The sequence below is a fragment of the Watersipora subatra genome, chromosome 6 (genome assembly GCF_963576615.1).
Source record: "Watersipora subatra chromosome 6, tzWatSuba1.1, whole genome shotgun sequence".
Classification (NCBI taxonomy): domain Eukaryota; kingdom Metazoa; phylum Bryozoa; class Gymnolaemata; order Cheilostomatida; family Watersiporidae; genus Watersipora; species Watersipora subatra.
Window position 1 is genome coordinate 33,852,333 of NC_088713.1, and position 24,817 is coordinate 33,877,149.

Sequence of the window (24,817 nt, forward strand, 5' to 3'; positions counted from 1 at the left end):
CGGTCCCTCTCACTTTCTCTCCGCGGTCCCTCTCACTTTCTCTCCGCGGTCCCTCTCACTTTCTCTCCGCGGTCCCTCTCACTTTCTCTCCGCGGTCCCTCTCACTTTCTCTCCGCGGTCCCTCTCACTTTCTCCCCGCGGTCCCTCTCACTTTCTCCCCGCGGTCCCTCTCACTTTCTCCCCGCGGTCTCTCTCACTTTCTCTCCGCGGTCCCTCTCACTTTCTCTCCGCGGTCCCTCTCACTTTCTCTCCGCGGTCCCTCTCACTTTCTCTCCGCGGTCCCTCTCACTTTCTCCCCGCGGTCCCTCTCACTTTCTCTCCGCGGTCCCTCTCACTTTCTCCCCGCGGTCTCTCTCACTTTCTCTCCGCGGTCCCTCTCACTTTCTCTCCGCGGTCCCTCTCACTTTCTCTCCGCGGTCCCTCTCACTTTCTCTCCGCGGTCCCTCTCACTTTCTCTCCGCGGTCCCTCTCACTTTCTCTCCGCGGTCCCTCTCACTTTCTCTCCGCGGTCCCTCTCACTTTCTCTCTCTTCGAAAAATTCAACTCTTTTTAGAAATATTTTAAATTCAAATTCCGTTTTTCCATGTTCTCGATTCACATCAAAGGACATGAGGCTTATTTAGGTAGAATTTGCATTAAATTCCCAGTTATTTCTATAGATATTATTTGTATATAGTATGGATAGAGTATTTGTGATATATTTATGGTGCTTTATATATTACCTGATTTTCAGTTTACAATTTATGGTGTAAATATTGTAAAAATGTTTTCAAACAACTTGATTTCTGTCGCAATCACTTTACAACAGCCTTTATAACAGCATATTGTAATCAAAACCATTGAGGTCAGACGATACATGCAGGACTTGTATTGAAATATGCCGCCCAAAATACGCACAAGGCTTGCCTCTTTTATGTTTTAGTCTAGGATAATCTAAGCTTTGTTTTAGAACAAATGTGTTGAAATTTATGTTGAAATGCTTTATTGGTCACAGATAGCGTAATTATAGTGTCAATCCTATATTCTTCAACACATGCGCGTATAGATGATAACTCCAAGTTTATGGAGCATACCTCATTCCTCAAAGAATGTCCTCTTGACATTTAATCTTGCGCAGTCCTTACGTTACGTTTAAGGAAACTGGTGGTGCTTTTAGCTTGAATCAAATAGCCTCAACTCCTCGCTGGCATATAAAAGCGGTAGCTTCATTTGCTACAATGCTTTTGGGCAAAACACGGGTCATTACACATACTATTTGTGTTTGACCTGACAAACTGCAAGTTGTCCTCTCTTACTTTGTTAAATGGACTAACACAATAGCTGTCTGTCTATTCATTATGAATTACGAGTCCTCTCTTATGATTAGACCAGTTGTTTCATGCATCTCTCATTTAATCAAGGTCATCTGATTGTTTTATACCTAGATTGTTGGAATCCAACCATCTGCCTTATTGCAAAGTGTCTTCCCTTACATGATGACTCGCATTGTTATAGCGGTTCATATACAGAAGTCTGTCAGAGACCCTTCTTGAAATCATCCGTAGCCCTGATCTTGAGGACGATGAGTTCTTGGTAAGGCTTGCCCTTGCCTTTCTCAATAAAATGCTCAGGGGAGACGATTCTGGCAAGAAGCTGCTTGGAGAGCTCGCTGTCATTGAGGTAGCACTTCTCTTTTAATCACAAATCTCTTTTGATATATTTACTTTTTTATTACGAAATATTTGCTGACATACACTCAGAGTTTTTGCTTTAAAACCTAGCTCCTTTCGTATAACTTTTATCAAAAGTTTTTTGAAATCAATAGAAAATACTGCACAGGAATCAATTCTTTTGACCCAAAAGCCATGTTTAGTTTTTTAAATTAGTAAAATTGCTATCGAAAACTGCTATTGTTTTTGCAGTCTGACCAAAATGCGGACCCTCATTCTCTCATATCAATCTAATATAAAAATATAGTTATCAGAAATATCTACTGCCCAATGTTGGAGAGTTTCACTAGCAAAAATACATTTAGGCCACTGTTTACATCTGTCGTATGTTTACATTTAGGCCACTGTTTACATCTGTCGTATGTTTACAGGCCGGATGTTTCTTTTCATCCGTCCTCAACGGAAAGTAACAAAATTTTGAAACTGATATTTGCTCTCAAATTTTGAGTGAAAATAAAGCTAACTGGTTTTGGCGACATAATAGCCCAGAATCCTAAATTTATTTGGTCAAATTGTTAGGTGGTTCTTTTATCTCTGTAATCTGTGTATCAGTACTGAGGCGAGTTATTATTATCCGTAGCGAAAGATTTAACACCTTGACGGGCGTAGTGTCATTTATGTTGCCTACTTTTTAGACTCTCCCACAGGCAGAGCAACATTAATGACATCAGCGTCATCATTTATGTATACATTGGAATTTATCAGACCGAGTTAGACAAGAGACTACTTTACATAATACATATTAGACTGACAGATTATCAGACTGAGTTAGACAAGACACTACTTTACATAATACATATTAGACTGACAGATTATCAGACCGAGTTGGACAAGGGACTACTTTAGATAATACATATTAGACTGACTGATTATCAGACTGAGTTAGACAAGGGACTACTTTAGATAATACATATTAGACTGACAGATTATCAGACTGAGTTAGACAAGAGACTACTTTAGATAATACATATTAGACTGACAGATTATCAGACTGAGTTGGACAAGGGACTACTTTAGATAATACATATTAGACTGACAGATTATCAGACTGAGTGAGACAAGGGACTACTTTAGATAATACATATTAGACTGACTGATTATCAGACTGAGTTAGACAAGGAACTACTTTAGATAATACATATTAGACTGACTGATTATCAGACTGAGTTAGACAAGGGACTACTTTAGATAATACATATTAGACTGACTGATTATCAGACCGAGTTAGACAAGGGACTACTTTAGATAATACATATTAGACTGACAGATTATCAGACTGAGTTAGACAAGGGACTACTTTAGATAATACATATTAGACTGACTGATTATCAGTCTGAGTTAGACAAGGGACTACTTTAGATAATACATATTAGACTGACTGATTATCAGACTGAGTTAGACAAGAGACTACTTTAGATAATACATATTAGACTGACGGATTATCAGACTGAGTTAGACATGGGACTACTTTAGATAATACATATTAGACTGACTGATTATCAGACCGAGTTAGACAAGGGACTACTTTAAATAATACATATTAGACTGACAGATTATCAGACCGAGTTAGACAAGGGACTACTTTAGATAATACATATTAGACTGACTGATTATCAGACTGAGTTAGACAAGGAACTACTTTAGATAATACATAATAGACTGACTGATTATCAGACTGAGTTAGACAAGGGACTACTTTAGATAATACATATTAGACTGACAGATTATCAGACCAAGTTAGACAAGGGACTACTTTAGATAATACATATTAGACTGACAGATTATCAGACCGAGTTAGACAAGAGACTACTTTAGATAATACATATTAGACTGACAGATTAGCAGACTGAGTTAGACAAGGGACTACTTTAGATAATACATATTAGACTGACTTTATTAGAACATGATTTACTGAACATATTAGACTGACTATTAGCAGCAAAATATAAATTTGCTGCTCGGTGGTTTAAGCCACTAAGAATGTGAACGTCGGATGATAAGAGAAAATGGAAAGATAGGAAAAATTCAGTGTGTATAATATCTGTGTACATGGATAAAAGATTATTGCATGCATTTAGTTGATGACAAGACGAGGTTGATATCAATAGTTTGATGTCAATAGGTTAACCGTGCTTATATTGTTAGTGTTCTCTCTGGAGTCACTACAGTTCTGTTTTGTGCTTTTGCATTCACCTGACGATAAGTACAGATAGCCTATTCTAACACTCTAGTTATGTATATATACTTGTATAGTATACATATGTATGCTACGTATGTATACTATATATATTTATATGTACCCTACAGGATGAAAATATTCGATGGATTTAATGATTCGCGATTTCATGAACAGTCTTCTCCGCGAATTATTAAATTCCGCGAATAGTTAGTTCTATTTTTAAACACAAGGGAGAATAACTACTGCCTCAAATTGAAAACTAGCCGCCAGGCATAAATACTAAACGTAGCTGATTTGCAAATTTTTTTAAAATCATCGCAGGGGTTCTGAGTCAACCTCATTGCCAATGCATCACACTTACAAAGTTATTCAAGGTTGTCACAAGTTATTCGGCATGGCGTTGTCATCGCAAAAATCGCTTTTACATTTACATTGAAGTCGACTACATCTCTAACACCTCTAATACCGAAGTTAAGGATGATAATGATCTGGACATTAGTACGTATTTGATTTGCAGTGCAGATACGTTTTTCCATAATTAACCAATTAATTTCCATGATCGACTCGTAGTTGTCAGTTAAATAGAAACCTAAACACGTGGTTTACGCACGTGAAAGGTTAACTCTATTGCTAGCTGCAATATAGTTAACTCTTAATAGACAGTGATTTTGATTGCATGAAAAAGGCTGTTTGCACGAAATTTATCTCCGCGAATATTTTCATCCTGTACGGTATAGATATGTATGTATGTATATACAGTGTATATATGTATACATATGGGCCATGTTCTCAGAAACCATGGTTCAGTTGGTGTGTGAGATCTGGAATTATCTACACTAGCAGAAAGAGAAAATTCTCAGTTATTTTACACACAAAAATTTGATTTTAGCTTAATTACAGCAGATTTTATGATCAATAAACTGAATGCATGTTTACCATTAGTGTGGAAACATAGTTCTGAGAAAACTGGTGTTAAAGTTTGAGAAACGAAAACCAATGCACAATTTTGTTTACATTTCAAAACGTCGTAGCAACCAATATCAAGAAGTTGTGATATTTATCTAGATTTCTGTATTTATTTGCAAAAGATTATGCTGATTTTAAAAATCTAAACAGATTTTAGTTGGTTTTCATGGGAATAGCTGTATATCTATAAGAAAATGTAGGCCTATAACTTAATTTTGCAGATATTAAAAACGGCTTGGCAGTACCGCAATATTGAGCACAGCCGTAGCACCATCAACAAAATCTTTAGAAAAATAATAACAGTAACATATTGCCCAATATCGGTCACTATATACTTTGATTTTGTAAATTCGAATAATTATTCTTATAATTAAATCTTATAATAAACTTATAAAATCGAATAATTATTCTTATAATTAAATACTGTAGTAATCTTGTAAGAATCATTAGGAAAATATCATCGTCATTCGATTTACTTTCACTGTTTTTGACATCAATTGGAATATCAAAGTACTCATTGTAAGTGCCCAAATGTCAGAAATATTTTTAAAATCGGCAAAAAAGAAACGATTACTTTTATCGGATGCCATTTTTCAGTATTTCCTGTTTAGCATAGCAACGGTTTTAAGGTTTTTTCTGAGAGTTAAATACTTCTATTGGCTAAACTGACTTCAGATTTAGAAAGATCGCTCTTTGATTGGTCCAGATGCACGTGTTACAAAAATCGTTACCAATATTATAACTTCAGTTAGTGCAGCGTCAAAGTCAGAAAATTCAACTTCGTGATTTGCGACTTAACCATGATTTCTGTGATCGTGACCTATATGTATATATACGTCGTCGCTAAGTATAGTTATAGAGATTGAAATCGTTTCGCACTGGAATTGAACTTGTGGCATTCAAATCACAAGTCTACAAACAACCACGCGTAACGTAACCGCGCGTAACGTAACCCCTATGGTAACCCGTTCTTATCGTTTTCAACTATCTTATTTATCTTTTTCGCGATTGCATGATTGCTAAATATGTACTTTTTATTATTAATATTACTTTTTGCATTTGTTTTTCTTTAAACAATTTTTTAAAATATAATTTTTTATTAATACCCATGTAATAATAATTAATTTTTTTATTAATAATTTCATATTTATACCTATTTTATACCATTATTACCTATTTTGGATTTGTCATCTTTAAATGTGCCGTGTCTATTTCAAATTTTACAACGCCATCAATTTCCTTCAATTTCCACTAAAACTGTAAAGACTGAAAACTTCCCGCATAAAGTTTTTTGTTGTGTAGGAATTGCCTTTTGGTTTGGTCCAACTTGTACCCTCGTGTCCTTCCCTGTTATGCATCTGTACCAGTATCGAGAGGTACCAGTATTGTCGTATTCAAAGTTTTGATGGATAGCTTCTGGTGGAACTGTAACCTTTTTATACACACACTCTTATATACTATTACTATACTATTACTATATACTCCATTGTTATCGTTAATTCAACAAATTCATGATTATTATTTATTTGAACTACACAAAACACTTTTCTCATAATATGAAGTTTGAAAGTTTGAATGGTAAATATTGTTATACAAATTGTATGCTAAGTAAAAATAAATTTTTTGTGCAGACTTTTTTATTACCCAGGCAACACCGGGCATTCATCTAGTATGTATATATGTTTGAACTCTTTGAAGCCTAGACCCAAGATAATTCGTGACCATCTATAACTATTATAATAACACTGGTTATGCTTGGAGGTTTGCTCATAACAAATTTTTTAAAATACATGTCACAAAATACACTCACTTTATACATCACCTTGACTTATTTGTGGACAGAGGACAATGAAGGTGGTTTATTAGTTTTTTCTATTACCTCCGAAACATCTGACACTTTTGAGAGTGTGCAATAAAAACTATTTACTCAGAGTTTTCCTAATTGTATTCTACAAAAATAGAGCTTCAAAATGATACTCAGCTCACAACACCTCAGAATAGATTATGCTATTCTGAGTGCTTTGACAGTCGATGGTAAGTTTGTACTGCTGTCTAGGATCAGGGTTCCGCTGCTATATAAGACCAGCTTTCAAAGTTTCGAAGAATAAATGACTCACCGCGACAGCTGCTACAGAAATGTTGGGAGACAAATCCTTTTCCGAGCTGATGGGATCATGTTTGATGGTTTACAGTGTGCCTCTTGCTTAACTTTCAGGTGCTGTGTAATTTGATACGGGCAAAACTTCGAAATGATTCGCCTGACAATCAATTGAACCTATCTTGGACAGCTCTATGGAATGTAACAGGTAGGATGCCGTAAATAGCTCTATGGAGTTATTAGATTAACTTTATGCGATGTGACGGGTAGAATGTTTCAGAATGGAATTCTGAGAGCTGAATAACCTCATAGCCGCAGATGGCAGCAGATAGCAGCAGAATTCTATTGTTATAACTTATAACTTTGGATGAGTTTTGGACGGATATGATAATTATCCCATCTTTTGAAATATGTGATTTATAAAAGGAATAACAAAAATGGCCGGAATTATGTTTGAATTTTTGAATATTCACTATTCACCCAAAAAACATATTTATTGCAGATGAAACATCCGACAATTGTAGACAGTTTATTGATTGCGGAGGTATAGATCTCTTCCTTGACTGCTATTACACATTTTGTTTGTCTGCCCGAGAGAGTGAGAGGGATCTGAGAGAAGAACTTCTCAGAAACATGCTCGGCTCATTGGTATGTCTGTAATATAGGTCAAACATATCACGAGAAACATACTTGGGTTGTTAATATGTCTGTAATATAGGTCAAACATATCACGAGAAACATACTTGGGTTGTTGATATGGCTGTAATATAGGTCAAACATATCACGAGAAACATACTTGGGTTGTTGATATGTCTGTAATATAGGTCAAACATATCACGAGAAACATACTTGGGTTGTTGATATGTCTGTAATATAGGTCAAACATATCACGAGAAACATACTTACGTTGTTGATATGTCTGTAATATAGGTCAAACATATCACGAGAAACATACTTGGGTTGTTGATATGTCCGTAATATGTCTACTGCAGCATTAGAAACATACTTGGGTTGTTGATATGTCCGTAATATGTCTACTGCAGCATTAGAAACATACTTGGGTTGTTGATATGTCCGTAATATGTCTACTGCAGCATTAGAAACATACTTGGGCTGTTGATACGTCTGTAATATGTCTACTGCAGCATTAGAAACATACTTGGGTTGTTGATATGTCTGTAATATGTCTACTGCAGCATTAGAAACATACTTGGGTTGTTGATATGTCCGTAATATGTCTACTGCAGCATTAGAAACATACTTGGGTTGTTGATATGTCCGTAATATGTCTACCGCAGCATTAAAAACATACTTGGGTTGTTGATATTTCTGTAATATGTCTACTGCAGCATTAGAAACATACTTGGGTTGTTGATATGTTTGTAATATGTCTACTGCAGCATTAGAAACATACTTGGGTTGTTGATATGTCTGTAATATAGGTCAAACATATCACAAGAAACATACTTGGGTTGTTGATATGTCTGTAATATAGGTCAAACATATCACGAGAAACATATTTGGGTTGTTGATATGTCTGTAATATAGGTCAAACATATCACGAGAAACATACTTGGGTTGTTGATATGTCTGTAATATAGGTCAAACATATCACGAGAAACATACTTACGTTGTTGATATGTCTGTAATATAGGTCAAACATATCACGAGAAACATACTTGGGTTGTTGATATGTCCGTAATATGTCTACTGCAGCATTAGAAACATACTTGGGTTGTTGATATGTCCGTAATATGTCTGCTGCAGCATTAGAAACATACTTGGGTTGTTGATATGTCCGTAATATGTCTACTGCAGCATTAGAAACATACTTGGGCTGTTGATATGTCTGTAATATGTCTACTGCAGCATTAGAAACATACTTGGGTTGTTGATATGTCTGTAATATGTCTACTGCAGCATTAGAAACATACTTGGGTTGTTGATATGTCCGTAATATGTCTACTGCAGCATTAGAAACATACTTGGGTTGTTGATATGTCCGTAATATGTCTACCGCAGCATTAAAAACATACTTGGGTTGTTGATATTTCTGTAATATGTCTACTGCAGCATTAGAAACATACTTGGGTTGTTGATATGTTTGTAATATGTCTACTGCAGCATTAGAAACATACTTGGGTTGTTGATATGTCTGTAATATAGGTCAAACATATCACAAGAAACATACTTGGGTTGTTGATATGTCTGTAATATGTCTACTGCAGCATTAGAAACATACTTGGGTTGTTGATATGTCTGTAATATGTCTACTGCAGCATTAGAAACATACTTGGGTTGTTGATAAGTCTGTAATATGTCTACTGCAGCATTAGAAACATACTTGGGTTGTTGATATGTCTGTAATATGTCTACTGCAGCATTAGAAACATACTTGGGTTGTTGATATGTCCGTAATATGTCTACTGCAGCATTAGAAACATACTTGGGTTGTTGATATGTCCGTAATATGTCTACCGCAGCATTAAAAACATACTTGGGTTGTTGATATTTCTGTAATATGTCTACTGCAGCATTAGAAACATACTTGGGTTGTTGATATGTTTGTAATATGTCTACTGCAGCATTAGAAACATACTTGGGTTGTTGATATGTCTGTAATATAGGTCAAACATATCACAAGAAACATACTTGGGTTGTTGATATGTCTGTAATATGTCTACTGCAGCATTAGAAACATACTTGGGTTGTTGATATGTCTGTAATATGTCTACTGCAGCATTAGAAACATACTTGGGTTGTTGATAAGTCTGTAATATGTCTACTGCAGCATTAGAAACATACTTGGGTTGTTGATATGTCTGTAATATAGGTCAAACATATCACGAGAAACATACTTGGGTTGTTGATATGTCTGTAATATAGGTCAAACATATCATGAGAAACATATTTGGGTTGTTGATATGTTTGTAATATAGGTCAAACATATCACGAGAAACATACTTGGGTTGTTGATATTTCCGTAATATGTCTACTGCAGCATTAGAAACATACTTGGGTTGTTGATATGTCTGTAATATGTCTACTGCAGCATTAGAAACATACTTGGGTTGTTGATAAGTCTGTAATATGTCTACTGCAGCATTAGAAACATACTTGGGTTGTTGATATGTCTGTAATATAGGTCAAACATATCACGAAAAACATACTTGGGTTGTTGATATGTCTGTAATATAGGTCAAACATATCACCAGAAACATATTTGGGTTGTTGATATTTCCGTAATATGTCTACTGCAGCATTAGAAACATACTTGGGTTGTTGATATGTCTGTAATATGTCTACTGCAGCATTAGAAACATACTTGGGTTGTGGATATGTCTGTAATATGTCTACTGCAGCATTAGAAACATACTTGGGTTGTTGGAACATTTTCTAGACAGATATACTGCTTATATCTTTCTACTTGATGACCTATTCTAATATTTCATGATCTTTAAATAGAAATTGATAGGAACCACACACCAAGTTGGATAGAATCGTTATGCACTTTATTGTATGTAATGTAGGTAAGCTGATATACTATAGTTGATATATTATCCATTCACAGGGAAATGTGGCCGAGGTACAAGCGCTAAGGCTTCGTCTCTGTCAGCCAGCTCTGCTCTCCCTCCTTTGGTAAGCTTGCTCCCAGTTGTCTATCAAACATTATAATACAGTGCACCCTCAATTAATATAATATGTACCCTCAAATAATATGATATAATAATACACCCTCAAATAATATAATGTAATAATTTACCCTCAAATAATATAATATAATAATGCACCCTCAAATAATATATAATATAATAATGCACCCTCAAATAATATAATACATAATATAATAATGCACCCTCAAATAATATAATATCATAATGCACCCTCAAATAATATAATATAATAATGCACCCTCAAATAATATATAATATAATAATGCACCCTCAAATAGTATAATATATAATATAATAATGCATCCTCAAATAATATATAATATAATAATGCACCCTCAAATAGTATAATATATAATATAATAATGCACCCTCAAATAATATAATATCATAATGCACCCTCAAATAATATAATATAATAATGCACCCTCAAATAATATATAATATGATAATGCACCCTCAAATAGTATAATATATAATATAATAATGCATCCTCAAATAATATAATATATAATATAATCATGCACCCTCAAATAATATGTAATATAATAATGCACCCTCAAATGATATAATATAATAATGCATCCTCAAATAATATAATATATAATATAATAATGCACCCTCAAATAATATATAATATAATGATGCACCCTCAAATAATATATAATATAATATTGCACCCTCAAATAATATATAATATAATAATACACCCTCAATTAATATATAATATAATAATGCACCCTCTAATAATATATAATATAATGATGCACCCTCAAATAATATAATATATAATATAGTAATGCACCCTCAAATAATATATAATATAATGATGCACCCTCAAATAATATAATATATAATATAATAATGCACCCTCAAATAATATAATATATAATATAATGATGCACCCTCAAATAATATAATGTATAATATAATGATGCACCCTCAAATAATATATAATATAATGATGCACCCTCAAATAATATATAATATAATAATGCACCCTCAAATAATATATAATATAATGATGCACCCTCAAATAGTATATAATATAATAATTCACCCTCAAATACGATTTTAATCCATTCCAAGGTTGGCAATAAGCACACCGACTGCCAAATTTGAACTCGAGCGAAAATTTTGTTAAATTATGGTGAAATAAGATTCGTACGGTGAGGTAAAAAAATTATCATGTTCCATTTTGTAAGGTGAAAAAATCGGATAACAGGGTAATCGTATTCTGAGGGTGCACTGTATATCAGGTTAATCGTATCCTGAGGGTGCCCTGTATGTCAGGGTAATCGTATTCTGAGGGTGCACTGTATATCAGGGTGATAGTATCCTGAGGGTGCACTGTATATCAGGTGATCGTATCCTGAGGGTGCACTGTATATCAGGGTAATCGTATTCTGAGGGTGCCCTGTATGTCAGGGTAATCGTATTCTGAGGGTGCACTGTATATCAGGTTAATCGTATCCTGAGGGTGCCCTGTATGTCAGGGTAATCGTATTCTGAGGGTGCACTGTATATCAGGGTGATAGTATCCTGAGGGTGCACTGTATATCAGGGTAATCGTATCCTGAGGGTGCCCTGTATATCAGGGTAATCGTATCCTGAGGGTGCACTGTATATCAGGTAATCGTATCCTGAGGGTGCCCTGTATGTCAGGTAATCGTATTCTGAGGGTGCCCTTTATATCAGGTAATCGTATTCTCAGGGTGCACTGTATATTAGAGTGATAGTATCCTGAGGGTGCACTGTATATCAGGTGATCGTATCCTGAGGGTGCCCTGTATATCAGGCTAATCGTATCCTGAGGGTGCACTGTATATCAGGGTAATCGTATTCTGAGGGTGCCCTGTATGTCAGGGTAATCGTATTCTGAGGGTGCACTGTATATCAGGTTAATCGTATCCTGAGGGTGCCCTGTATGTCAGGGTAATCGTATTCTGAGGGTGCACTGTATATCAGGGTGATAGTATCCTGAGGGTGCACTGTATGTCAGGGTAATCGTATCCTGAGGGTGCCCTGTATATCAGGGTAATCGTATCCTGAGGGTGCACTGTATATCAGGTAATCGTATCCTGAGGGTGCCCTGTATGTCAGGTAATCGTATTCTGAGGGTGCACTGTATATCAGGTGATAGTATCCTGAGGGTGCACTGTATATCAGGTGATCGTATCCTGAGGGTGCCCTGTATATCAGGCTAATCGTATCCTGAGGGTGCACTGTATACTGTGGGACAACAAGACTAACGACTGTCGACAGTTAACGCTGCAACTTGAATGCAATAGTTGATATCAGCTGTAGCAACTAGCTATATGGTAGCAACTAGTGAACTTATTCTATACGTATCTTTTTTCTGAGCATTTTAACCGCGCTCAAGTTTTGTCGGTTTTAATCTTGAAACATCCTGGCAGTCAGGTCACCGCAAAAATCCACAACAATCGCGGATAATAAAAAATGCCGATGCTTTATGATAAAATCTAATAAAATTCTGTGTGAGTTCATCCTTAAAAGAACTTATGGTCCTTATTGTCCTAATGGAGTTGTTGGTAAATATTTCAGGGAGGTGCTGGAATCTGCTGAAAAAGGTATGGAGGTAAATTATCACTCTGCTGGTATCATCTGTCACATTCTCTTTGATGGCAATGATACTCAGGCTATCTGGAGTAAATGTTCAACGAGCTCGAGCTCACAGGAGGGAGGTGACGAGACAGGTGAACGACTTCGGCGTATCCATGAGGTTGATGAGCCTCCCCGTCATATGATGGACAGTTCTTCTGAGGGCAGCGATTCGGAAGGGCTAGAGAACTGTGAGTCAGTTTTTATTCTAGCGTAGTAGGTTTAAATTTCTTAGTTTGGCGCTGTCGGTTGAACTGGCAATCAAAATACAAACTAGCAGGCAGTATGACTATGTGATGAAATGGGAGTGTACTCGCTCGCTTCTTTCGCACCAGACTGAATTTATGAGTAGTAAAGTTGCTATCTGTCACCATAACATTCAGTTAAAGCACATAAATTACATAATTTTTTATTATATATTTCAATACATCAGTCTTGGCTTTCGAATGAGCCTATATTCAATACACAAAGAATAATAGATCTATGAAAAATGGGGTGTCAAAAGTACGTCCTGCAAAAAAAGACACTTGGTTCAGGTACTCAAAATGTGGCGTCATAATTCTCATTTAGCCTTAGCTCGTCGATCCCTTTAGCTGCCATTGAGGCTGCGTTTTTCTGTGACAATCTGTGCTGTTAATCCCGGAGAGTGCTAATAATAAACTAAGATTCTAGATAATCAACAATGCCAGCGATCGAGCTAACGCCGACCAATACAAACACATGTTCTGGGTTAATTAATTATGCTTCAATAAATGTACTGTCGTTGATAAAGGTTATGAAATCACATCGATTAAATTATGACCTGCGGGTTGCGTGGGTTTCACGGGACCCTCCCGGAATTGAGATTACCCTCCCGCAAAAATAAAACCTCCCGTTAAATTCCCGGATTTATGTTTTGTGCTCTAGAACACAAGTGTCAATCACGGGCTCGCGGGCCACATGTGTCCCACCACGTCATTTTATGTGGCCCGCAAGAGCTCAACTCATTCGCACCCGACGGAGTTAACTCCTGTATTTATAACGTTGCTAGGCACCCAACGTGAGTTATCTTGACTTTGAATTTTATCTATTCCTTGTATTGTTATTTTTAAATTACAGAAGAATATTTTCGATTAGTTAGAAAAAGAATTTCCGGCTAATCAAACAAACGTACAAATATGCCTCAATGATGTCTTTGGCAAAAGTTATAACTAAAATACTACACTTTTTTTGACATCTAGCTAAACCGGAAATCATCGCGGTCACTTTAAATTTTATCGTTCGCTATCAATATTTTCAACTTCAGAAGTAAATATGCAGATTCAGAAAGGGTAAGACACTGAAAAACTGCATAAATCAAATCAAAACATTATTTTTAATGTTTCAAAGTTCATATTAACTTTTAATTTTGTCAGTTTGAATCGTTATGCTCGAATGAAAATGCACTTTTTAGGCTGTCAGCCGTAGTCAGACTAAAGCTGTCATTCAATCTTGATTAGATCATATGGATTCTTAGACCTGACTATGAAGTCTGAAACGTCAAGAACAGAGTTACTGAACATATTTTTATTATGTGAAACATGTTTATGACAGTGTGAGTTATATTGGCATGTAGATATGCTATGCTTTGGTTTGAAGATCATTTCATAGGTGACTACTCGTCTCCTACACCATTCAGCATTGTACCTGGTGATAATTCTACCTCATGCTAGCTGTGGCCAACCCCTTTAACAGCTTTCATTGACATTATATTTTTAATAAGTGTTGTTAAAGACAATCTTAATAAAAAGTTTTATATTTAGAAAACCGGTTTATAATGTCAAATTTGCTGTTAGAACATGGGCCCCATCGGGAGCCAAGTGTGCTAGATTTGCACCATTTTGACTAGTTACACTATAAAATTTCCCGGGGGAGAACCCCCGGACTCCCTTCCCCGCCGAGAGGGGCGCTTGGCACCCCTCTCGGACTCTCCCCGCAATACTATTTTCAAACAGGTAGATACAGTCCTGCCCTCATTACATCAAGCACTAAGGGTAGTTGGGGTGTGAGTTAAGCATAATTGTAGAGCTGAAATCTAATGTTAACCTGCCTGGTCCCCATTTAACAACTTGTCCACTGGTGCGAGGCTTTAGACACTAATTCCTCCTTCATTTGCATAGCACCAGGTTGACAGGTCTGCACGCAATGCTTGAAATTAATTAGTCTCAGTCGGCACCCTTAACATCGCATTAAAAATAAAGAGCTAGTGCATAATATCATCGGGAAAATATAGTATGGTTCTTGGAGTCTGAGTTACTTATCATAGAAATAATATGTACATAGACAACTAATGACACTGATTCCTTTGTCATTTTCATTCGTTCTCTGGAGATGTCCTACCTTCACCTGCCACTAGGGTCATTATCGTCACTTTTGTAGTTGATAAATAAGCAGTAAGAGCACACCACAACGAATATGAGAATTGTGACGTCACAATTTTCGAGACTATGCCAGTAAACATTTTCGCGGTTGAGCTCTAGGGAAATCCTATAAACACCACCCAATGTCTGTCTCACCATGGCAAACAATAGCTCATTCGAAAGCCAAGACTCTGATGTATTGAAATCTACAATAAAAAAATTATGAAATTTATGTGCTTTAAGCTTCAGCACTTTGCGTGGTCATAAGTGTTCATTACTATAATATGAGCCGCGTGCAACCGTGCATTCATCAGAAGCCAGGCTAAAAGCTAAAAGCGTTAAGATGTCCCACCGACGGTCCCACCGACGGTCCCACCGACGGTCCCACATGGGAATCAAACCCAGATATTCAGTTTATCAGCTAATAATTCCATAACTCCTCTCATTCCACAAATCAACATCTTTGCTGAGTAAAAGAACAATTGTTATAACATGGTTATAATAATAATAGCATGATTATAATAATAACATGTTTATCATAATAATACCATGATTATAATAATAGCATGATTATAATAATAACATGTTTATGATAATAATACCATGATTATAATAATGACATGATTATAATAATGACATGATTATAATAATAACATGATTATAATAATAACATGATTATAATAATAACATGATTATAATAATAACATGATTATAATAATAATAACATGATTATAATAATAGCATGATTATAATAATAACATGTTTATGATAATAATACCATGATTATAATAATAACATGATTATAATAATAATATGATTATAATAATAACATGATTATAATAATAATAATAACATGATTATAATAATAACAACATGATTATAATAATAACATGATTATAATAATGATATGATTATAATGATAACATGATTATAATAATAACATGTTTATGATAATAATACCATGATTATAATAATAACATGATTATAATAATAATATGATTATAATATCGCAGTTTGCTATATTTGGTTACGTGAGTCAGTGTACAAGCACACTGTGACTGTGATGCCCTTAATCCTGCTTTTTAAACAAATCTCGAAATCGTCTAATAAGTCTAAAAAAATGGAAAATGTTTGCTATTAAATATTGGTTACTTACTGCAGTGGATGTCAAGAGCACACCTGCAGTGGACCTGGAGGAAGAGTCAAGAGCCAGGTCTCAGATCCGAGCATCGCTTGTCGAGGCTATGGCGAGGTGGGACTTGGATTCTGAGCGCTGCATCAACTACAGGTGCATCAACTACCTGTACTGGGCAAGCTTCCTGCTTATGATAAAGCTTGTATCGTTATCTAAGATATTCATGAGTTCTACTGTTCCTTGAGCTGTTATGACTTGAAATTTCTAAGATACGAGGACCTCTGGGCAATGGCAGTGGTACCAGCCCGAGTATAGAAGTATCAAAGTAGATAGACAGTTATATCACCAGCACTAACATACCGACATCCCGACAGCAACATGAATACTTTTTTGCTTGTACTTTGTATTCGGTGACTCATATTCTATCAACGGTATTTTGGGAGACTGTCTTGTTTAGTTTGCAGTTCAGAATCAAATGGAAAAAATAAGAAATATAATGAGGTTTATTGTATAAACGTGTTCCTTGCAGGTCGTTCGCTCCCATCCTGAAGCTCCTAAAATGTGAACACACGGTTGAAGTGAGGCAGTGGGCTTGTTGGGTTCTCTGCAGTCTGACTACTATTCAGCGTATGTCTGTTTACCTTCTTATCTCATGGATCTCAGGCTAGAGCCGAGTTTACAATTTACCACATATTCGTAGTGCGTGTCCTGCTGTCTCTCTATTATCTAGTATCGTTGGTCCCATTTACCTTGTGTTCTGCTAATTGCGCAGCCACAAGATACTGCCATCTCCTAAAGAATGAAGGAGGAATGGCTGCGCTTGAAAATTTAATAAGCAACAGCGCTCAACAGACAGGAGAAGTTGTATCTCTTGCCAGAATTGCTCTGGTCAACTGTCAGAATGAATTGGCCCGTTGTTGAAACCAGACGGAGATCCTTTGATAAAGGCAGACACTAACAGGTTGAAGACAGGTTGGTGCAGTACTAAATACCTTTTATGGATTAAGAATAATATGCTGCCTCTTTATATTTTTACCATACTCGAGAGGCATAGGGCTGCAACTTGAATGCAATAGCTGATATGATAGTAATGACAGTGACTAGAAATATTTCGCACGTATTTCGCAAATTGTTTCATCTGAGCATTTTAACCGCGATCAAGTTATGTGGATTTTAATCGGGAAACAGCTTGACAGTCAGATCACCTTAAATACAAAAAGCAATCACAAATGATTAAAAAAAACACCGATACTTTCTAAAAAAATCTACCAAAATACAAGTTATCTCTAATGTGACATTTTGAAGGCCCGTTAAAGGTCAAAGGTCATTAAATGATTCTATCATTAAATAAACTCCCTTTTTCTAGCGAGCTTGCATTGGTAAACATTTTACTTGGTGCTACTGTATTGCACACATAGGCTACTTTAGGTGCCAAGTATTAGCCTATTTATATATATGTATATATATATATAAAAGTTATATTGATACACATTAGTAAAAAGAGTGCTCAATGTTTAGAGTAAAAACAGAGCTGATATAAAACTATGCGTACTAAAAAAACTACAAGTTTAATTAAAACATTTTATTACTTAAAGTTTCGTGCGGTAGGCTTGCACTCTTCAGATAAAATGTCAAAAAAAATATTCTACTAGCAGTAAAGCTGTATAAGCGCTAAAAGCTAGAGTGACACTGTTTCTTAGCAGAAATTTATTGGCATGACGGCAACTGGATAAAATTTCGTTGCGCTTATTCAAGGTGGCTAATTGAGGCTTGCATATTATGTAATACTTCTCCCATACACTATGTTTCCATGACTCGCTTAATCCGCATGATTCCCATAATTCGAACGATCCGCAAGTTGAGTTACTTAGCAATCGAGCGTTTCAATGAACACCTGGCGATGTGGATTTAACACCAGTACTTGACCCCGTAGGTCAAGTATTAGCCTAATTAATGACTCTATAAATAGCTAAGCAGTCTTGTCACGCTTAGCTTAGCAGCGATCGTTCGGAACGTTGGCGCATTGAGACTGCTGAAATCGAAATAAAAACGACTGAAGCGTGAAAATGTTTTTAATGTAATAGCCAACGATAATCAAATGCGCATTAATAGCAAGTACCGTTTCCATGATTCGCAAGCACGATGGATTCGATAAAGTTTTGCGGATCGCAAAACTGGCTTAGCTTGCGAATTTATGCGGATAGCTTGCGGATTTATGCCGTTTCCATGACGCGGTTATCTTGCGGATTGGCTCTAATTTGCGAATTATGCGGGTCATGGAAACGCAGTGATATACAAAGCTCGCATCTCTTAGTGATAGGGCTATAAGGTCTAACAGTTTTTAAGATTGACCATTTGATGTTGTAGTCTAATCCGCTATCCTTTAGTTGCCATATATATTTGCTTAGCTCAGTGGCATTCCTTTTTGATGTATGGTTGAATGAAGCCTTATGGTTGGTGTATCTAGTTTTGAAAGTATTTTGAGTCAAGCCGACATATGTCATCTCTGTTCGGTTGTTGGTGGTGACTGATGCTTGTTTACCAAGCAATGTTTTTTGTGCGATTTTCAGTGCAGAATTATGTGAATTAAAAGTACTCTGCGTTGACCGAAAGTTTGCCAGTAAAATGAAAGATAATGCAAAGAAAAAGCGAATGATAACAGTTGATATTAAACGGAAAATTATTGAAAAATATGCAAAATGTGTATGCGTGATTGAGCTAGCTGAGCAATATGACAGAAATACATCCACAATTATCAAATCGAAGGATTATATTCAGCCGATATTCAGGGCATTTAGTATGCAAAAGGACTGGCCGTAGTTTCTAAACGGCGCAGCGATCTTATCTGATGGAGAGACTGCTCAGGCATTGGATAAACAATTGGCCGGTGACAGCATAACTGAAACGATGCTATATATATATGAAAGGCCGGTGCTATTTAGCAAAACTATAAAAATAGACATTCGGACAAGTTGGCTAGTGGTCGTGCATTAACCTTTTGTGACGACATCTGCCGACTACCTGACGACACTCAATTTTTCAGCCTTTGTCTTATAGTGGCGGTCAAATAGAGGTAGCTTTCAAATAAAGGTGGTGTTTGGTTAAAGATTTTACAGTAATATATATATCTAATATATATTATACATATTAAATATATCGTAAATTGCAGCGTACAGACGGTTCCCTACTTACGAACATTCGAGTTACGAACAACGGTACATACGAACAGGTCTGCGCATAGGCACTACTCAGAAGCACCACCCAGCATCTAACTTTCTCCGCCCAGTTCGTTGCACTGCATAGGTGCGTGAACGTGCGCACCTCTAGTGCGCAAAGAACTTTTTTATTTTTACTGTACGTATTGTAAAGGGATTTGCCAGCCTTTATTTGGCACGATCTAGACTAATAAATAAAGAGAAGAGAGTGCGTGTAGTTTCATTCAGCTTTTAATTAGCAAAGGAAATTTCACTAGCCGATGAGTGTACAGCTATCTGCTCTGTTCAACTAACTGAGCGCACTCCTTTATATACAATAATATCAACTGCTATATATAGATATATACAATATCAACTGCTATATATAGATATATACAATAATATCAACTGCTATATATAGATATATACAATATCAACTGCTATATATAGATATATACAATATCAACTGCTATATATAGATATATACAATATCAACTGCTATATATAGATATATACAATATCAACTGCTATATATAGATATATACAATAATATCAACTGCTATATATAGATATATACAATATCAACTGCTATATATAGATATATACAATAATATCAACTGCTATATATAGATATATACAATATCAACTGCTCCAGCTAACGGCAAATGGTAAGAACACCGGCTAACAAGGTGAATAAATAGGACCGCTAGCGCATTGGTAGGACAACAATATAAGTGACGATAAGTGATAGTGTTATGACGGTATATCAGATATAACAATAGCATAACGAGTGAAACAATGATATAATAAACGGACAACACATACAAAAAAATAAGACAACAACGATAAGTGATAGCGTAACGATTAAAACTACAATGTAATAAAAAGGACAAAACATACAATAAATAAGAAATGCAGTGTCATGACCCGGCGTCCACCAAAGTATTATTTCCATTTTATTAAATTTTTTTTCAGTACAAACCAATATGGGTTACTTATACTGTACAAGCCTTAAACATACTTATATAAACCTTCAATATACTTATATAGGCCTTAAACATAAATTATAATACAAAATATAGCACTGAGCAACTTACAAACAAATTCACCTTACGAACAATCGTTCGGAGCGTAACTCGTTCGTAGGTTGGGAACCGTCTGTATAAGTTGAAAATTTGAGACCAAGTTTCAAGCTTTAAAGTCCATCCTCGACTTATACTTACGTTTTTCATAACACGAATTCTAGTAAATTCCCGTTTCAAACACCATCATACACATATTATAACATTGACATACACATACAAATATGACGGGCGAGTAGTGTAGGATGTCTGTGTGGATGACTATATGGGTAACGTTTCCAAATTGCTTAATGGAAGGAATAGCATAAGCGCTTCTTTGTACATTTGTTATTTTGAATTCACATCATTTATACCAACTTTCATTTTAAGCTGATCTATTGAAGATAACTTGTCTCATTACAGACTAATTACTTAATTTATATCCTAGGACACCTATATATTCGCCTCATCTAACTTTCGCCTTTTTGCGGAGTCATCCTTTCGTGAAATTTTCATGAGCGAAACTAAACTATCATAACGAACGAGCGAAAACACGAAATTAAATAGCTTTGGTCATTAATATTCACAATAAAATCATCATACGTATTAGAAATGCAGGCATTTTTCGTGTGTGGTCGGCTCATTGGGCAATTTTTGCTAAACTCGTTATAGCTAATACACCGATTGAGCAGCATGGCAAAGCAAATTACGATAACAGGTTTTTTTTGGAAAAGCCTAGACAAATGAGGAAGATGATGATATTAGTTTAGTAACTGAATTTGTAACTGATGAGGATGAAAGTCTGGTAGGGAAAGTCATAAAATTTAATAATAATTATTGTAGTGATGAATTTTATTACCAACCAAAAACAATAACAACCCGGAGCCATGGCCACCGCGTGCTATAAATACTTGAGATCTCATATTGGTACTGCATGAGTCACGGCCGGAGGGACCTTGCAGTCATTGATAGTCTAAGAAACAAATGGCAGCAAGCGATTGTTTTTTGCGCCTTGTGGTTTTCACTAGAAGTGTCATCTCTTCACCATTCAAATTGTCATCGCTAGAATTCTCTTCTGGAATAATTTTAATGTTTTTTACGTAGTATCTGCCTACAAGCCTACACTTAGGTAATTTACTTGATATTGTTAAAACGTACATATTATCAAATGAGACAGTTTAGTTCTGTTGTTGAGGCGTGCCAATACGATCGTTGAGTATTGTTTTTCGCCACAAGTGTAATCGCTCGTTTTTTTGTTAATTGTTGTAAGTATTGCCGACGGCACAAAAAAAACACAGGCGTTTTTGCTAATGGCATTTTGAATGCCATTTTTTCTGCTACGCATTGCCCACCCATAGATGCCGACTGAACTATTAGCAAACAAACGATTTGAGTCAGAAATAACTTAGAAAGGAGACGCATATGGTAGGTATATATCAAAACAAGGATTTTCAAACCTATTTTTAGACCTCGACTTATACGCCAGTTGACTGGTGCACCAGAATTTACGGTATAATATATTTATAATATATTGTATTAAATATATAATATATTATATATATACATAGACGCTGCTATAGCATAACTAATCCTTTCCGGGAACGTTAACGTTGTAGGGATTTTACATTATCAATTTCACTCGGTGTATGGTTCATGTTTGTGGTTCATAATTAAGGTACAAGTTAATTTCCCATACCCAATAAGTTAATTTCCCATAATGTTAATCTGCATCCGTCCTTTCCTAGACAGCAAGATCTGCAAAGAAAATTATTGCAAAATATTTTTTATGGCAAAAATCAAATACATAAAGCAAAAGTGTATCTGTACTGTTAAGAGCAGTGTTCAAGATTAGGATAAAATATAGCTTTTGACATATAAACATTTGACTTGATATGACTTGACATTTTGACTCGTGACATTCAGTTTGATAATTCGATAACATCAATAATTCGATATCCGATAGAAGAACTCTAGATGTCTGAAGACTTCAACGTCTGCTGCAACTGATCAACTTTAATCACATACATTTATGAATCTGCTATTTATTTTCTGCGCTTTGTCGGCACAACTGACAATATCTGACAGGTGAACTAGATTGACTAGGTACCAATATATATATACGTAATACGTAATAGTAATACGTAATAGCGCACATCTCAACACCTCAAATGTTAATTTGCGTTGATGCTTTTCATTGTTTTCTTTTTCTTCACATCTTTTTCTAGACAGCAAGATCTATTCTGCTGTCTGAAAAAATATTGCAAAATATTTTAATATGACTAAAATAAAAAATCTTTGCTTTCCACAAAATTTTCTGTAAAATCCTTTACAAGAAACAGTCTTTGAAATTTTATACCTGAAAATTAACTGGTTATTTTTTATAGTCGGCAATAAAAAACGAAAGCTAAATTGCGAGAACCTAGTATCCAGTTTAATTATTTCATTGCCATAAAACAGTTAACATAATCAGCGTGAATTTTGTTATGTGAAATTTCCAGAAGTTTCTGGTTCTTCTGCAACCATTCAAAAGTGTTTTAGCCAAGCTTTTGATCAATCGATCTGACTGGTAACTTACTCGCACCCAACTTTTGGTTTCAGAAGTTGATTGATTAAGAAATTATTTTTCCAAACAATTTTTTCCCAGTTTTTTTATGCAACGGAAGAATTTAGTATTTAGCTATTCTATATATCATTAGTAAGATTTTGCTGAATAGGATGGACTTTTCAGTTTAAAGAAATATTGATTACTTCTCAAGTTGAAAAAGATTAAATTTGATCCTGTCCTGTCGACTTTTAAAAATTGTTAAATTGCTCAAAAATAAAAATTAATTCCGACTTTGAAGCGTTCAAGGTTGTATTTTGCAACCTTTCTCATGTAGTGGTGTTCTATTAGAGGTAGCGCTCTAACAAGGTTGCATTCAAATAGAGGTTTTAGGGTACATGTATATCATTTATATTTATTTATGCATTACATATAATATATTTATATTATATGCAATATAATATACGTAATGAATATGTAATATTATATATATATCATATATATAGTATATATTTTATATATAATGTATATACATCTGATGCATCTATCATGATTCTTTGAATTTGCATAATTCCTACCTACTGCATTGCAGGTTGCCAGGATTTCTAATGTAGGCTCCTTATTGGGATAGACGAAAACTCTAGACAAGCGAGCTTTCGTTGTAGCTCGAGTTTTCATTGTTGAAATGAGACTAAAGAAACAGCGGGTTAGCAAGCATTTTTATGTTAGTATTATTTATCTTATATTAATACATACTAATGCTATAGTGTAATGCTACAGAAATACGTACTAGTTATACATTTGCACTTGTGTGTTTTTATTATTTATTACCAGCAAATAAAGAGAAAAACTGATATCTGGTATTTGTTAACATTTGTGAGTTTTTTTAACAGTTCAACTGTTGGCTGGTCCTAATATAAGCTTTTCATCATATTTTGCACCAGGAGTATGTTTAGATATTTTTTTGTGTTTAAAAATAATATTTTCTTCATTTGATCCTGTTTGAATATGTTGTAGTCAGTCATCCTGACTTTAAACCGGCAATAGTATGCTTAAGTCTCATGTTACTTTATTACGCTTCAAATGCAGAATAGTTTTCACTTAGCAAATTTATCAACTAATTATTTGACATCATTTGTACAGAAATACAAACTGTTGAAGTTGTCTTCTCAATTGTCTTGTTATCTTTCCTTGCTATATCAGCGGTAAAATACTAGGAGTCTAACTACTATCTCATCCAAAATCTATGCAAACCTTGAGAA

General features: G+C 35.2%; 1 protein-coding gene across 2 annotated transcripts in view; it reads left to right on the forward strand.

Moving 5' to 3' along the window:
• LOC137398599 (protein zer-1 homolog) overlaps positions 1-24,728 on the forward strand; it is a 55,934-nt gene extending 31,206 nt beyond the window's left edge. For both annotated transcript variants that reach the window (XM_068084763.1, XM_068084764.1), the window contains 9 exons: positions 1,495-1,659; positions 7,070-7,160; positions 7,455-7,600; positions 10,524-10,591; positions 13,189-13,436; positions 16,785-16,911; positions 17,288-17,385; positions 17,531-17,730; positions 24,148-24,728. In XM_068084763.1, the coding sequence (XP_067940864.1) occupies positions 1,495-1,659; positions 7,070-7,160; positions 7,455-7,600; positions 10,524-10,591; positions 13,189-13,436; positions 16,785-16,911; positions 17,288-17,385; positions 17,531-17,679 (1,092 nt within the window). In that variant the 3' untranslated portion in view covers positions 17,680-17,730; positions 24,148-24,728. The remainder of the gene's footprint in view (positions 1-1,494; positions 1,660-7,069; positions 7,161-7,454; positions 7,601-10,523; positions 10,592-13,188; positions 13,437-16,784; positions 16,912-17,287; positions 17,386-17,530; positions 17,731-24,147) is intronic.
• Positions 24,729-24,817: the final 89 nt, after the last annotated feature.